Source organism: Ammospiza caudacuta, chromosome 1 (assembly GCF_027887145.1).
Source record: "Ammospiza caudacuta isolate bAmmCau1 chromosome 1, bAmmCau1.pri, whole genome shotgun sequence".
Classification (NCBI taxonomy): domain Eukaryota; kingdom Metazoa; phylum Chordata; class Aves; order Passeriformes; family Passerellidae; genus Ammospiza; species Ammospiza caudacuta.
In genome coordinates, this window is record NC_080593.1 from 141,933,649 (window position 1) to 141,950,537 (window position 16,889).

At 36.7% G+C, this 16,889-nt stretch overlaps 2 protein-coding genes across 3 annotated transcripts in view; one reads left to right on the forward strand and one right to left on the reverse strand.

Moving 5' to 3' along the window:
- Positions 1-6,927, reverse strand: part of MRPL13 (mitochondrial ribosomal protein L13) — a 30,564-nt gene extending 23,637 nt beyond the window's left edge. For both annotated transcript variants that reach the window (XM_058819574.1, XM_058819581.1), the window contains exons 1-4: positions 6,877-6,927; positions 6,204-6,327; positions 3,344-3,437; positions 1,541-1,601 (exon numbers count right to left, since the gene is read on the reverse strand). In XM_058819574.1, coding sequence (XP_058675557.1) covers positions 1,541-1,601; positions 3,344-3,437; positions 6,204-6,327; positions 6,877-6,903 — 306 coding nt within the window. In that variant the 5' untranslated portion in view covers positions 6,904-6,927. The remainder of the gene's footprint in view (positions 1-1,540; positions 1,602-3,343; positions 3,438-6,203; positions 6,328-6,876) is intronic.
- Positions 6,928-7,346: 419 nt separating this feature from the next.
- Positions 7,347-16,889, forward strand: part of MTBP (MDM2 binding protein) — a 28,461-nt gene continuing 18,918 nt past the window's right edge. The window contains exons 1-11 of the mRNA XM_058814598.1: positions 7,347-7,374; positions 7,539-7,619; positions 8,647-8,720; positions 8,837-8,982; positions 9,458-9,516; positions 10,340-10,484; positions 11,989-12,103; positions 12,641-12,775; positions 13,572-13,666; positions 14,447-14,519; positions 16,109-16,226. Coding sequence (XP_058670581.1) covers positions 7,556-7,619; positions 8,647-8,720; positions 8,837-8,982; positions 9,458-9,516; positions 10,340-10,484; positions 11,989-12,103; positions 12,641-12,775; positions 13,572-13,666; positions 14,447-14,519; positions 16,109-16,226 — 1,024 coding nt within the window. The 5' untranslated portion in view covers positions 7,347-7,374; positions 7,539-7,555. The remainder of the gene's footprint in view (positions 7,375-7,538; positions 7,620-8,646; positions 8,721-8,836; positions 8,983-9,457; positions 9,517-10,339; positions 10,485-11,988; positions 12,104-12,640; positions 12,776-13,571; positions 13,667-14,446; positions 14,520-16,108; positions 16,227-16,889) is intronic.

Here is a 16,889-nt window from a genome sequence, read left to right on the forward strand (position 1 = left end):
CCACCCACTACTACTAATTATGACAAAAAACATGTCTGAGATATTTTTATGATAGAGGCAACTGAATGCTTCATCTTCAATAGAATGACAAAGTTAATTGCTGAAGATTCTCCACCATTGTGTTAAAAAAACAGTGTCTGCTGCTAAATTAGACCAAGACTTGAGCCACATCACCATTTGCTGAGCCTTTGTGCAACATGCTTTGGTTTTTGGCAGTGCATTTGAATCCTCTTCTGTTTGCAGAGAAATTCATCTATGAGTCTGGCAATAAAAGAGGTATTTCAGAACGAATGCCAGAAGGTAATTTAGAGAACATCCAAGCCTCATGCCCTATCAAGTTGTGTTATACTGCCTCCCAGTGCTCAGCATCTGCCTGAAGCTCAAATGAAATAGATTGAAGAATCCATTTTAGACATGGAACTATCAGTAATTCCCAACTATCTTAGAGGCTGTTTGCAAAAGCATTTGTTTTGAAAAATTCTAGACAGAACATTATATGGAAATGTAGGATTTAGTTTCATTTTATTTAAAGTAGTTGTGACATTAAAAACAGAAACCAGGCAAATTCATATGGTGGACTACTTTTTCATTGAGTACTTGCACTTCTATAAGGCAGACTTGGGACAAACCAGGATTTCCAAATAATTGATAAAACTCATGAATTTTACAGCAGACAAAATTTCTCTAGGTAAAGGAAAAAAACTTGAATATTTTTTCTATGAAGTAACCCAAATAAAAGTATTTCAAAGTCAAAACCAAACATAAATGCCTATTGATCCCTGTGGGTCTTGTATTATGCCCTGAAACATTACTACTTTAATAATTCAGTCCTCCAATGCTGTCCATTCAAACCTCTAGTAGAAGTTACTTCATAACTGTGTAAGTCAAAATGTTCATATCTGGCTCCCTATTTTTTTACTCAGTACAAACACATGAACACTGCATTTTAGAATATACAGTAATCTAACACAGACAGTAAATAGGCTTATGTTCAACATAATCAACTTTTCCATTTCTTTCACAGACCATGAACACACAGTATTTCAGAAAAGATTTTAAAAAATATCACTTAAAACCTACCATTGAGTTACACTGGGAAAAAGAGGCAGATGCACTTTCTAACTTTTTTAAGGTTAGCATTATTCTTGCTGACTCTTAAAAAAGCAGTAGGGTCATTAAGCTCAAATACAGCTTAGCTCAGTCAAACTGGAGGCAGTTCACTTATGAGAAAGGTCAGACCCCTGAAACTAAAAGGAAGTAAATAAGTGAAAAATGAGTGAAGTAAACAAGTTTGATTTGCTCCTTTGCACAGCATGGAAGAATGACAAAAATACACAACTTACACTCTAACCCTGAAAACATTGCTTGCAAAAATGGTGTCACAAGCCAAGCTTCTGTGAACTACCAGTAGAATGAACCACTAGTAGTTGTAATTTAACTTTAGATATGCAGGTAATTGATCCCATTTGTTAAGAGGAACTAAATAACTGGAAACTAACTAGTTTCACAAATAAAAATTGAAGAAGGGAAAAACACTTACAGCAGTTGGATCCTTCAAATGGAGCTGAGTTGCTGTCACTTGCTTGAAACCACCAGGATAACTAGAAAAATGAAACAAACATACAAGGTTAATTCTACATGCTCAAGCATGATGTTAACAAAAGTATCACTGCATCTTGAACAATGGTGTCATGGTATTACAGGCCCTCAAAAAGGAAGTTGTTCTCATGGGTCCAAAACCTGTATTTTATTTATCTTGTCAACTATTTAATTCCACACCATTTGTGCTTTCTTGTTTATTCACTTGAATATGATAAACCTTGTGCTTCACAAGCAGATGGATATGCTTTTAAAACTACTTATTAAATACACCATAACAGCCATAGAATACAAGAGAAATAAGATGCAGAACTCTGAAGTATTTCCAGATGATCAAGACTCACAACCAGTTTGTGGCTGACATAAGAGACATCCACTTTGAACTGTGTTTATTATTTTCTTGCTACTCTAAATAAATCATAGCAAGACTTGGCATATCTACAGTAATAAGATTTTAATTTTACTGCAATGGATCCATCTTTCTAAAGCCTATATGACATGTTGAAGCTGCACTAATTCAGATCTCTGCATAAGCTTAAAATGAATGATAGCATGGAGTAAGAATTACATGGAAGTCAGGTAATGCTGTCTTCCATTTTGATTGAATTACATTATTAGGAATCAGCCTAAGTGAAATGAAAATAGTCCCAGCATCACGAAGACATGTCCACTGAGCTGCATGGACTTAATTATTAGTTTTAAGTGTACAGTTCTTTTATTTATTCAAAACCAACTAAGGTACTTAAGCAAGTGATTTAACGTGTATGTTCAGTTTTTAGAGAAAATTTTATATCATAGGGGAGATGGAGCCAAAAAAAGCACACAACAATTTCCAACACCTTTGAACAAGAATTTCTCAGCAATTCAGCAATTTCAGGATTGCACCATTAGCACTACCAAATCAGCTTTCTCAGTGTAATTTATTCATCCCTCAATTGGATACATTGTTACACTCAGAGATTATTATGAATTAGTGTCACTGCATAAAATAGGAGCACTGAACTGATCATGGACACCCTGTCTGCAGTTGATTATTGAACTTTCCACTGTAAACAAGTTATGTCTACCAGAAATATATTTTACACTACTGTGTATAACAATTTACTGTACATCACTACAGCTTGAGAGCATTTCATTTTTAAATTGTTTTTCCAAATTGTTTTTCATCCTCTGATTCAATATTTATTTTTAGGTAAGTAGGTCCCTGTAGGATAAAATAATTAAAGCTGGTAACTCTCTCTCTCTAAATATATATGTAGATACATACATATATATGTATACATATATATATGTGTGTGTGTGTGTGTGTGTGTGTGTATGTCTCAAATGTGTCAATGGAAGTATCTTCTCTTACACAGTAAGCAGAATAGTCCAGATCATTAGGTCCAGAGGTTAACACAAGACACAACCTCACTCACCAAATCTGTTAACTTATTCAACTGATCTGACTATTTTTGAGTCAATTATTTCCCTAGCAACATACACTGGGTATAAAAAAAAAAAAAAAAAAAAAAAAAAAAAAAAAAAACACAAAAAGAAAGCAAAGAAAAAGAAAGGAGGAAAAATGTTTACACCATTTTAAACATCATAACACATGCAAACGAACAAACCCCACCCCCCAAAAGTTAAAGCAGGAATTCCCTATTAAAGCAATATGCTATAAAAGACTTCAATTATTAAGAAAATATGACATAAAATTTACCACAAGCTCATTGCCACAAGCTTTATTTACTATAAAGCTTACCCAGTATGTGAAGAATATACTTTCTGTTCCCATTTGTTGCCAGAGAAGGCAATATGTCTTGTATTTATTATGACAACATGATCTCCACAGTCATCTGCAAGGTGGAAGTAAGTGGAAGATATTAAAGAAAACCACAGAGGGAATCAGTAAAAGTAACAACTATTATGTGTGCAATACATACATAGCAGCATATAAATACACCTTCCATAAAACTGAAATTTAAAGATCTCAGCTTTTTGAGTCACATCATCCAAATCAGCATTTAAATACCAACCTTAATTACTATTTTTAGTGCTACCAAGTTAGAAGGCAGGTAAGCAGGTAAAATACCATTAGGCCAGATGCCTAAACCACTGCAAATATTCAGCTAAGATTTGGAAATCTGGCTTACAGGCAAATTTCTATTCTATTTAACACATTATGCTGCATTTGCGCCTTTATTAAAAAAAAAAACAAACAAAACAAAAAACAAACAAAAAAACTAACAAAGGTTAGTTCCAGATGATACTAAGTATTTCTTTACTTTCTCATAAAAACAGTGTCTGTGTTTGCTGAATGTCTGAACACTTTGGGTAAGTAAAATACTTCTATTAAGTTGTTACATTCTCAGGCAAAATATATAAAACAAAAGTATTTCATCGAGGGAAGTGGCAGAGAGAAAAAGCCCTGAAAACACCACCCCCAACAGCTCTGTTGGGAAAAACCCTACAATTTCATCTATCCAACAGAAGTAAATGTTACAGCATACACACATTTAGAGTTACACCAGCAACTTTCACATCAAAAGTTCTTTAAGTGTAAGGTTTATAATGTATTACCAACACCCTGCCAGAAACAGTTGATTTAATAAGGTTTCTGTAGTAATGAAGTGCTAACAGAACCTCTGTTATCTCAAAAATATCACATAAATAGGAGAAAAGATTTAGTTTTTGATTTTAGAAGTAATGATCCTGATCAGCTGTATAAGCTGCAATCAGCCATTCAACTGAAGTGAGAATGATTTCTCCAAAGTTCAGTCTCATTTGCATCACCATATCAGAACACAAGTATTTGAAGAGACTCACTTGATTAAAACATTTTTGAGTAGGTAACAAAGCAAGGTTTAAATTGACCATTCATTTTTATAGGAGCACATAATAAAGCAAGTTTCACACCTTAAGGGTTCTATTAATTTTTAATCTTGTATGCTTTTAATGCTCCACTTTCAATTACAGCTGAAGTGCAAATGTAATTTACACAGCCCTGCTGCTGCACTGCTGCAGCCTTTCACTGCTGACAGTTCAGTTCTACAAACACTGTATGACTTCATCAATGTCAGGGAACTGCCACTTTGTGACTTTTTGGTCTTTTGGTTGGGAAGATGACACAATAAGCTCATCTTAAGGAAATTTCTGCCAACAGTTTTCCACTTGCAAGAACAATGAATTAACAAATACCAAATTAAAAACTAAACAATAACAAAATATTCCTGATGTTACTCTGTCCAGGGGGCTGTTATCTCACAGACACTAAATATTTGTTAGTTCAAAAAAAGAAGCAAAAGCAACATCAAATACATAAAACACAAATTCCTGCATACTTTGCTCTCCTAAATGTCTCAGTATCAGTAACCAAGCAATTGGTGTCAACATGTGTAAAGCAACTAGCACTGATTTACACATTTTAAACAAAATGAAGTTGTCATTGAAATACTTTATAACTTCACAGACATAAAAGTATCAAAGTTCTTCTGCACAGGGTAACCAAAACATTTTCCTCTCAGCATCTGCTTTATTTCTCAAGACAGCCTTAAGTCTCCAGTGACATCTTGTGGATACAACAAAATTTGCAACAGCAGAACTGTGACATTTAAAGGTCTTGACAACACTACAAATTCTACCTCCTACTGTGAAATAGATTGAGTATAACTTTACTACATACCCTTCAACATGTATGAGCCAACTTCAAGGCTTCCTTTATGTTACAGTAACATCTCTGGAAAAATTTGCATGGGTACTACAGGAAACATTGTACCAGCGGTGTGAAAGATCAACTCTTTATTATTTATAAAATGCTTATCCTCGTGAGACAGGCACTACAGCATTACAGGTAATGAACAGGATTACAGATGCATCTTTATAGCTGAATCTCTAATTTGAAGAAAAACAAAATGATGTTTTTTTTTAAACAAGGTAACTTTCAACAATGATTGTTGCCCATTTAAAGAATGGTCCCAGCCTCCTCATCACAGAATGTGTGAGGCAGGAAGGGGCCTTTGAAAGTCATGTCATCTACACCCAGTGCTCAAAGCAGGACCAGCTCCTGAAAATCTCCACAGATGGAGACTTCACCACCTCTTGGGCAATGACATCCCATTACTCTCACAGTAAAAAATATCTGATGTTCAGAGTATCCTGTGTTTCAGTCTGTACCCAGTCCCTCATGAAAACAGGACTGCTTGGCACCTTATTCAGAATGAAGCACTCCAAGATTGTGGTGCTGGGCACCTACTGAAAGGAAGTACTCAGATACTTATTTATGTGCACTTTGAGCTAAATCTTTACATTTAAGATCAACAAAACATGTTGTGAGTTTATTTAAAAAATGAAAGAAGAACCCACTGTAATTCAGTTACTCAAAATGAATTACAAGTATGTATTGGTAAAGAAATGTATTACCTTCATATGTATTGGCAAAGAAACAACATTAGGTTGTGGATGGATATGATGGAAAAAGATGAGAAAGAAAACCAACTAGTTTGTAGTTTATAAACAATTGAGAAACATAATCTTGTGTATCAGGCTTGATGTTAAAACTGAAATTGGAAGAAACATGCATGTTGGAGAAAAGCAAATTTGCTTTCATCCACTGCAATACTCACTTAGTGCATGATAAATAGGTTTATGTCTGCCTTCGAGTCTGATGACAGTGGCAGCTGCTAGTTTTCCTGGGGGCTGCATCTTTGCATCGAGGAGGTACCAGGCTCTACCAAAAGTAGCCCATTGCTGAAAAGAAAGAGGGTCAGTACTTATCATAGGGAAAACTCACATTAGCATAATCTATCTTCCTCAATTAAATCATCACTTCTCTTACATTCAAATAACACTAGAAGGAATATTGACATGCAGCACCACCCCCTTCAAATAACCTTTAAAGGGAAGGAGCACGGCGATGCACCCAACGCAGGGGATGTACATGGGTAACACCACTGACAGGTTACCGGCCCTGAGGGGTTTGTTTCAAAAACGCAGATCTCCTGCTGCAAGCTTCCATCATGGCTACATGAGCCGAAACATCGCTGCAGGACACTGAACGCCCAAGGTGAAGGGCACAGCTCCCCCACACGCAGCTTTCGGACCGCGCACAGCCTGAGCCTCCCCGTCCCCAGCCGCGCCGCACACGGCGGTTCCTGCCAGCGGCACCCTCAGGCGACAGCGGGAGCAACCCTGGGGCGCTCCAGGGGGATCCTCGGTGCCCGCCCGCTCCCTCACGGCCCCAGGCCCCGTCCCGGCGGCCGCGAAGGCGCCGCAGGCCCGCGGGGAGGCCGCGCTCACCTGGGCCGCCCGGCTGTAGCTCGCCATGCCGCGCGGGGCGCGCAGGGAGCGGCGGCCGCGGCCGCGGGAAGCGGAAGCGCTGCCCTGCGGAGGGCGGTGCCGGGCGGCAGCGCGGGACCTTCGGAGCGGCGCCCGCCGCGGCCCGGCCGGCCATGGAGCGCTACGTGCTGCTGCTGAGCTGGGCCGAGCGCAGGGCCCCGGGCGGGCCCGCCGCAGCCACCGCCGCAGCCACCGCCGCAGGTACCGCCGGACATACGGCCCGGGACAGCGCTGGGGCCGCGGGCGCTGGGCCGGGGCGGGCGCTGCTCTGGTGTCCGCGGGGCTCTCCTCTTCCTGCACCCCCAGACACCCCTTCGCTTTCGGACTGAAAGTCTTTGGTTCCTTTAACCTGCAGAAACTTCAGGGGGGGTTCGTGCTTTATAACTCCGTAATGCGTTCCTGAACATGATTTTAAGGAGAATTTAGGAAAATTTGTTTTTTTAAATTGTATATCTGCAGGTGACAGTTCTGTTAAAAACCCCAACCAACCCCTTTCCCCCTTCTTCCCTAAATTCTCTTTGTAATATCACACTGAACTTTATACTGTATTTGCAAGAAAGTAAGGTTTAACTTCCATAATTAAGTCGTTTTAAGATTTTTTTTTTTTTTTTTTCGTTTTCCAGCTGGGACTGCTGCAGACATGTATCAGTTCCTGAAAGAAAGTTGTAATGCATGTATAAATGCAGATGTGAGCACATTCCCAGGTAAGTATGGCAGTGCACAGTGAGGTGGGGCAAATGCTATTGAGGAATTGGCCTATGAGTGTTCTTTTGGGGGAGACAAGTCAGAAATTTATGTAAACCCAATTGCTGTGGTGTGGGCCTGTTCCTGCTGCTCCTGTTTCTGCAGAGAACCTGACATCATTTTGGCAGCTAAGGTGTTAGGAGATGATTACATTGATTGGTTGTGAGAAATGAAAGGGAAGGGTTTTGAAGAGTTGACAAATTTCAGTCCAGTTGAGCAAGGAAGAGTAGGAAAGGGCTTGGTTCCCAAGTCAGTGGGAAATGTGATACTTTAGTTACTCCTATAATGCCTTCTGATTTTTTCAGTAGAAAGAATACTTGTCTGTTGGGTAACAATTCAGAACCTTAATTCATTAATATTAAATAATTTTTTTACCTTAGAATAGATGTCTTAAGGTCTACTTTAGTACTTTTAGGGGCTGCATGTTTATGTTTTGTTGTTTTGGGGTTTTTTAATCAAAAAATGCTTTCTTAGTTCTTTACTTGGTTTGGATATCTACTGTTATAAGCTCATCTTGTCACAGATGTCATATAGTTGGGATTTATGTGGGAAAATCACTGTAAGCTCTTAAAATTCATGGAGATGGGAATGTTAAGCTGTTTTCAAGTTCTGTGCTTTTTATTGCATAGAAATATTGATAGAGCGTCTCATTTTGTGAACTCTAAATCACATTTACGAAAGGTGTTACTTAGTTCAGGTCTGAAACAGATGGTGCAAAGAGAAAGCAATATTACCCACAGCAGAGAAGAGGTCAAATGTTTTCTTACTTACTAGTAGTCAAAAGGTCAGTAAAGGACACTTGCCAGGACACTTACCTACACTTTCATATGTTTAGAGCTTAATTACAGTGCCAAAGAAAAATAGAACTCAAGTAATTGTTGCAAATTAAATGACTTACCAAGTCTTTTAGCAGAGATGTTCATTATAATAGGAAGAATAGATTCTAGTGAATTGATTAATTTAAATAATTGTTTTATCTCTTTGCAGCCTGCTCAGTGGCTGGTATTCCCGGTGCAAAGAAATGGTATTTTGCAAGTCATGTAATCTGTGGTTATTATCAGGTAAGACAAACTTTTTCAGAGTATAAGTTCCTCAACCATCTGCCTGACTGTAGAACAAGCTAAAACTGTGATGTTCAAAACTCTTTTTGCTTATTAAAGCCTTTTTGTTTGATTAGTTCTGCAGTTCTGACTGGGAGGAAATAAATGTTGACACACAGAAAAATGAAGACTCTTACCAAGCAAGCATTGATGAGAACCTAGGAACCACACAAAGTTTTGAGGAGGATGACAGTAACAGTCAGGAATCACTGTCTCTGGCTGAGTATGTATGTTGTTGTTTTTATTTAAAGAACAGTGATCTGACATCTATCAGCAAAGACTCAAGGGGATCAAGAAAGTTTAACAAGTGAGAGTTAGTACTAAAGCAAGAGTTAACTATGAACAATTCGCTGCTAGAACTGCAAATACTTTTATTTTGTTTAGCATAGCTTTAATTTTTTTTACAGATGATTTTTATAGGATAACTGAATAGTTTCCTAACAGCCAACGTTATATATACAAAAATTTCTTGCTAATTCCTTTTGAACATAATTCCAGTTTTACTTCAGATTATTTTGATGTCATTAGGCCTACATCTGTCTTAGTAAAAGAGGAGATGGTTTCTCATAGGCCAGGTGTGTTTGTGCAGAGTTTTAAAGATGTAAGATACATCAGGTACCATTCATTGGTTTTAATGTTTTGTTTCTAAATTACTTTGTTTATATTTTGGTTCCAAACATGTTGTTCTTCATTTTTAGTATCTATGATGAAGCTGCTGAAAGTCTACATCAATTAGCTGATAAATTGCCTGCCCCAGGTAATCTGTCTTTAAAAACCAATTTCATTATAGTTTATCTTGTTTGGTAAAAGGATAGTGAATGGAAAAGTTCAGAGAACCTTAGTTGGGTGCTGAATTAGCTTAATGTAGCTCTTGAAGTTAGTTTAGGAACTTGAGCATGGTTGGCATTGCAGATCATCTTGAGGACTAGTTTGCTGCTTGTTTCTTTGGTAGGTTCAGTAGAGTTTAAAATAGTTATATAATAAATTTATCCATATGAAATGACACCAAAGTAATCATAGACAGTAAGCAATACAAAACTCAACACAGGAAATTTCTTATTAAAAAAAGGAAGATGTTGATATCAGGCTTACATCTGATTTAACAGCTTGTGAGCCAAGAAGATGAGGAGGAAAATACATCACAACTGTTGGATTGGGATTTTGTAAACTGGAGATACATATGACCTTGCATGTTTGGGTTATATAATGATGTAGAAGATGATTTGGGATAAAAAAGGAATTCAAGAAGAATGAAAAATAGCAGCTTAGAGTGTTAAAAGCAGGAAAAGGACATGGCTTAGTTGTACAGGAGAGAAATCTCATCTATCAGTGCTGAGTGAGAGAGGAGAAAGGGACAGAACTTTTCATTGTCACTGAGGCAATGGTGAAATATTTTGTGCTCATCCAAGAGGAGCAGCAAGTGATGAGCTAAAATGTGTGAGAAGTGTTTTAAATCCTGTAGTTACTTGCTCTTTTTGCTGATTTTAGTGCAATCAATGATAACCAATATTATTCTATCTTTAAATGACTGAAAAATTTACTGAATCATGATATTTGAGTCATATACAACTATTTTGTAGGCAGAGCAATGGTTGATGTAATCCTGCAGGCTGTTGAATGTGATGGACCCAAGTTAAAGGACTGCTTACCTGCTGTTGGTGCCCTGAAACACCTGAGAGAGTGGCACTCTGCACAGATCACTATTGCTGCAAGTGATGCTAAAGGGTATGGCATTTATTCAGGGCCAAAACAAGGTCACTTCTGCTTTGTGCTAGCATAGATCAGTGGGTTGAAATAAAAACAGCTTGTGGGGTACTTTACATGTGTACTTTGAAAATGCATAAATTAGTTGTCTGTTGTATGAAGGAAGGAATTACTCATTCTGATTCATTGTAAATGCAAACCACAGAAGTAGACAAAAAAGCCAGTCCTCTGCACTTCTTGTTTTCTGTGGGAGCAAAAACTAAAATATTTTCTCTTCCCTTTCCATGGGTTCAGTGTGCCTACAATGTTTTCATGTTGTATTATGCTATGGGATAACTTGTATATTGATTGTAGTTTTCCAAGTTTTTTAAAATGAATCCATACTACTGGTCATTTTACTTCAAATTTTATATTACTATTGGTATTACATTTCAGGGAGGAAAAGTAGAGTGCTTCATTTGTCCCTTTTGAAAAAGGAATATAAACACTCTATTTTACTTCCTATATGTTTTTCAATTTCTGTTAGTATGAAGAGTTACTGAGACTATTAATTCAAGTTGAAATTGATTCCAGTAATTTACTTACTGTCCTCTATTTGACATGTAAAGGCCATGATATATCTCACCATATAAACCACAGTGATTTGGTGTTTTTATCCTGTTAAGTGAACGATTGTGCAGATACTGAACAACTTGGCAAGGTCTCCACTTTCCTTCCCCTCCATGCCCAAAAGATTGAAATTTGCTTCATGGAATACATGGTTAAACTTAATCCTAAATTAATAAAACTGTTTAAAAAGGTTACTGTTCAGTCCTCGGATAAAATAAGCAATATACCTACTATACAGTATCTCCTGAGGTGTGTGGAGGACAAGGAAGTTACTCAGTGACTTCCATGAGTGCTTGATCTCAGTGCTCATTGATATCCTGTGGAACCAGCTTTTGACTGAATACATTTTTCTGCTGCCTTTTATACAAAGTGAGATTATTTGAGTGTAGAAGATCTCTGATTACTTATTTCACTTATTCTTCCTGTTCTGTTGATGGTGCTGATTTCCCTTGGGAGACAGACTGCCAGCAGAACCCACAGCTACTGGCTGATCTCTCTTGTTGAATTTAGATTATGCTTGTGCTGCAGTCATATCTCCATTTAGAGGGTTAACTAGAAGCCATCTGGACAGACCAGTGATAGCCCCACTGATGGCTGCCAGGCTTTGCTGCAGCTTCTAGCAGCCAACATTACTATGCTTCAGCTTGCCACTGCCAGTCTTATTTGATGTCAAAGTTCTTTGCTGTTCCCTTTCATGGAGCATATGAACTACTTCCTTTACAAGCCCTGAATGAGCAATATTATAATACTTTTTACTTTTTGGAATGTAGAGCTTTTATAAAGCTGTGTTGTCTGTCTTGACATACACAAGATTGTTCTGTGCTAAGAGGTCATAGGTAAATTCAGCCAAACTGCACTGCATATTTATTGTAATGTTAAATTCAGTGAGATTAATTCTTTGATATTTTTACACTAGCTGGCAAAAGATTGCGGACTATCTGTCAGCAGACTTGGTATCTTCAGATGATATAATGAATATTATTGATTTAAATGAACTCTGGAGAGGAAAGATTCAGATATGGGAAAGAAAGGTAAAATAACTTTTATTTTATTATTGTGGTGGTTATTTTTTAAAGCATCTGTATACCTCATTTAAAGCATTTATTATGCAGTGCATTTTATGCTTTAAGCCAAATTTGGTTTCAACTATGTAATTCAAAGGTAATGTGCAATGTGTCTGGGTGGGTGGCAGGAAGAAATGATAAATCAGATCAATGCATCAAGATCTGAACTTCAGAAATTCAGATGCTTTCCTCTGAAATTTTTTTTTAAACTTACTGTTCAAAATTAGATTGACTTGTGAGAGATACAAAACATTGTCATGTAACTCTGAGTCATTGTTGCAAGCATATGCCTAATGTTTCTGCAAAAACCTTTGTGACGTTGTTTACATTTTCAGTATTGTGATTTTGGATTTAATAGTTGGTTATCTAAGTCTAGTCTTTTTCTTATTTTACAGACCTGATAAAAAATAATATTAATTGTTTAAAATAGCACATCTAACTAGCTGAAGAGAAATAATTTTTATCTCTTTTTGAAATATTTATAATCTTTTTTGTTTTTTCTAGTTTGGATCAGGAGTAGATTTTCCGGAATTTTGTATAAAGAGCACTTCAGCCAAGACATTCAGGGGTGCAAATTTAAGTTCTTGCTTTGCTGCTAAAAAAGAGTGCCAATTGAGGAATACTGATACTTTGCCAGAAGCAAGTATTATTCTTGGTCTTTCTTTGAGTTTTAGAGTTCATCTGTTTTACTTTCTAGAGAAAATTAGTAATTGGGGAAACCTTAGTCAGAACTGAGTTATGTAAAGAAGTAATTATTGGATAAAATTAAGGAATACTTCTTTTGTACACCTCTGTTGTCAAAAGAGTTCCTTAAAACTTCATCTGTTTGTTCTTAGAAATACATCATCAGATTTTTTTCAAGTAGAAATTGAGACTTTCTTCAGTTTAATAGTCAAAATATTAAAAGTTAAATTATGAATTCTGTGTTTATCTAACCCTTCCCACTTAATTTTAAGAGTTTGGCTTTCTTTCTTTTTACACTCTTGGTGTTTCATGTTTTCTACTGGAAGTAGATAATTGGTGGGAACTCCAGAATCATAGTGTTTTTGTTTTCATCATCACATGTGTTGATGAAAACAAAAATGAGCATTATGAAAATTGGTATCGGTTTGGAGTTTGTTGTTTTCATTGTTAAAACATGTGCATTTTGTATTGCATTTGTCTCTTCCTGGTAGATCATATTTTATTTTGGGTAAGAGAACTCATTTGATGCACATTGTTGATGTTCTATAAAGTCAGATTTATTTAAGAAAAAGAAATACCTTCCTTTTTTAATATAATTTAGTATGATGTTGTGAAATGTTTTTGTATTCCTTTATACCTCTTTCAGATGTTATCTGCAAGGCTAATACCTTCAGCAAAACACTTGAGGAACTTGTGGTGATACATCATATATAGTGTTCTATATATAGGTTTTTATTTGATCTCTTTTCAGGTTTTTCATTACTATGGTCCTGCGCTGGAATTTTTGCAGATGGTGATGCTCTCTGATCTACCTTCCATTTTCATATCAGATCTGGAGTTTGAGCTGTATCCTTTTTTTAAGGATCTGAACTACTACTGATGTTTGTCTGTAGCAGAAAGAGAAAGATCAGCGTCTACTGATGCAAGCAACAGGCAGATGAGGATAGGCAAGGGCTCATTCCATTCTAGCCTGCTGAAATAGTCATAGTGATTCTTCACAACTGGATTTTTTAATTTTGGAATTTAAGTTACATTAGCAGTAACCAGCTATTGTTGATACTATTGCACACATAATTTGTCTGTTGATGTGCATCTTCTTTGTGGGAAAAGAATAGAGAAATGTTTATTCTGTGTAAGTTTAAAAAAAGCCTCAAACCTTTCTAATGAATGAATGCTTCACAATATAGGAACATTTGTTTACAAACTGTGTTTTTATTGTGCAGCAGCAAAATCTGTGGCAAGGTTTAGCAGAGGAGTTCTCTCTTGAGTGTGTGTGCTGCAGAGATCTCAAGATATATTACTATTGGTTTTTAAAAGTATGTACTTTTGGTTCTAGTCTTGGTGTACCAATAATACCTTAGGATGAATAAGCCTGCTATGATTTTGGATATATAAATATCTGTTTCTGTCAGCCTATGATAGAGATGTCAGTGGAGTATTTTGTCATACAGCATTTTCAAGTGTATCACTTTACCTGTAAAGGTGAGTTTTTTATGTTCTGTGATACTGTAGTATCAAAAATTAGATGCTTGCAGTGCTTCTTTTAAATATTATGATAATCTGATTTGTAAAATAGAAGTGCATAGTTCTTTGTGAAGATGAGGTTCCTTAAACTGTTCTGTTCAGGAGCCTGTCAAGAAAGAATAACAAGAAGACATCTACACTGCTTTTGGACCAGATTTCTTTTCTCTCTGGGAAGGTAAAACCTTTTTATATATGTATAGCAGAAAAATGAAGGTATCTATATTGTCTGTAAGAGATATGTGAATAATATTTTTAAACTTGGTCTCTGTCTAAGCTTCTTCAATATTTAGTTCTAAAGCAAACATGGATTTCAAAGGTGCATGCTATACATACCCATTGAATAGTTTTCTCTTTATCTCAGCTAAGTTTCAGTCTCCTAAAACATTTTCTAATCCTATCCTGATAGATAATTTCTGTGCTTTGGTAATTGAGCTATTGATTTTTTTAGCAAAAGGCAGGCGTGTGTGCAGCCCACAAAATGTATCTAGCTACTGTGAAATAGTAAATAGTAGGCTTTTTTATTTCATATGTGCATATTCTGATTTTGGTTAAAAAGAGTTCATGAAACATTCACAGTCCTACTTTTTCCCTCCTTCCTCTGCCTCAGAATGATAGTGAGATTATTCATAGCCAGAGTATTAGTTTGAAGATGTTTTTCCTGAACATTCTATCACCTTTACATACAAGGTAATACATCTTGTTTAGGAAAGTGTTCTAGTGTTTATAAAATAAATTTATGCCATTCAAAACAAAACCTGCATCTTTGAAAATGGTGATACACTTATTATGAATAACATGTGTTTTTTGTTTACTGTGGAGATGGTATCCCATTGTCAGGCTGTATGTTCCATTTTCAGTTTGTAATTTGGGTTTTAGTAACTCTTACTCTCCCCTGCTACTGCATTCTCCATTAGCTTAGCCAGAAAAAGGTCCTTTTTCTAATGCTGTACCAAAAATATCTTTTTAAATGGTTTTAGATTGGTAAATATCCCAGGTAATCTTCATTTTACTTAAGAACACTGAACACTTGGTCATACATCTTTTACAATTATAGGGCTCACATTTCTTCTAGTGTTTCTAAAGAAGGTGCCCAAACAGTGAAAACACATTCTCAGGTTACTTTTTAGAGTCTGCACATGCTGAATTGAAAATATTTTGAAAATTACAGTTTCTCATAGGGATTTTTTTCAGTCTCCTACTGGAAATACTGCACATTTGTAGGCTTTTCTAATAGCTGTAATAGCATTGCTTTATTACTTGAGTATTCAAATATGTCTGTAATTTTTGTGTTAGTGCATATTGGTCTGAAGTCTATGTAGAAACATAGGCATAGTCCAGTATCTGGTTAAGAGACAAGGGTAATATGTTGGAAGGAAAATAAAAAAAGAAATTTTTTTCATAGGAATGCAGAGTCACTCATGCCAACTATTATCCTTGAATTCTCTTTTCATTGTACTGCTCTACGAAAATGTTTGTAGCCAGGCTATGGAGACACTTGCAATATATAATAAATACTTTGTTATGTATGAAATGGAAATTCAGCAGTTAACGATCCCTCGATTGGACCAAAAAGTAAACAATTTTTACAGCTTTTGTGTCAAATGCAGTTCCATTTGGATTGATGTGAATGACAGGTGTGTTTAGTGGAGACGTTTTTCTTCAGTTCAACTAGATTTGAAATAATGTCAAAACAGTAGCTCAAGAATGAAGTGTAAAACAGGTTTCACTAATATTGCATGTGTTATATTTGCTCTCCTTATTTAGGTGGGAGCTTTATTTACATTGCCATGCAATGTAAGCAATGTAGTGATCCCATCTCCTGCCCAGCTGAGCTCCAAGAAATGGAAGGAATACATGGCTAAGAAACCCAAGGTCATCTCTGGTATGTGTATTTTGTTTGTGTGTGTGTGTGTGTGTGTATACTTGGTGAGTTTTTTCTGTACCTTTGGGATTCTCTTTCTAACTTCAATGAAATTAAATCAGTGATTGTAATCTTCATTGACACGAGAAGATTCGGTCAATGCAAGTTCAGCTCTGCAGACTTGTAGGAAGAAAAATGGCTTTGGGGAAAGAACCATTTTTGTGTCCTGTCTGTCAGTTAAGATCCAATTTCCACACATCTTTATAAGGTGATTGTAAAATCCATGGTGGAGAGGTTTACTTCTGCAGATGGAATTCCAGTCTGCTTCACTGAGGTGCTTTCCTTCTTGCTTAAGCATTTCCAGAGGTTCTCCAGTGCACTTGCATTTAATTTCAATCTCTTCCTGGGAAAATACAGACTATTAAGAAATGCTAAATGCCTCCATTCACCTGGGAGTCAGTGTGCTAAACCTGTGGTTGAGAATGTGCTTCCTGTAGGGCTGCAGTGATGGCAGCTGACTCTCACACCCTGTGCCAGGGCTTAGAAACCTGATTCAGAGGGTGGGAGAAGAGAATCAGTGCAGACCAAGGCTGGGAGAAGTTTCTCAGTCAGCCAGTAAATGTGCCCTGCAAGTGGAGGCACTGTACAAGCAGTGACTGAGGTTTGTAGGCACATGGAAACATC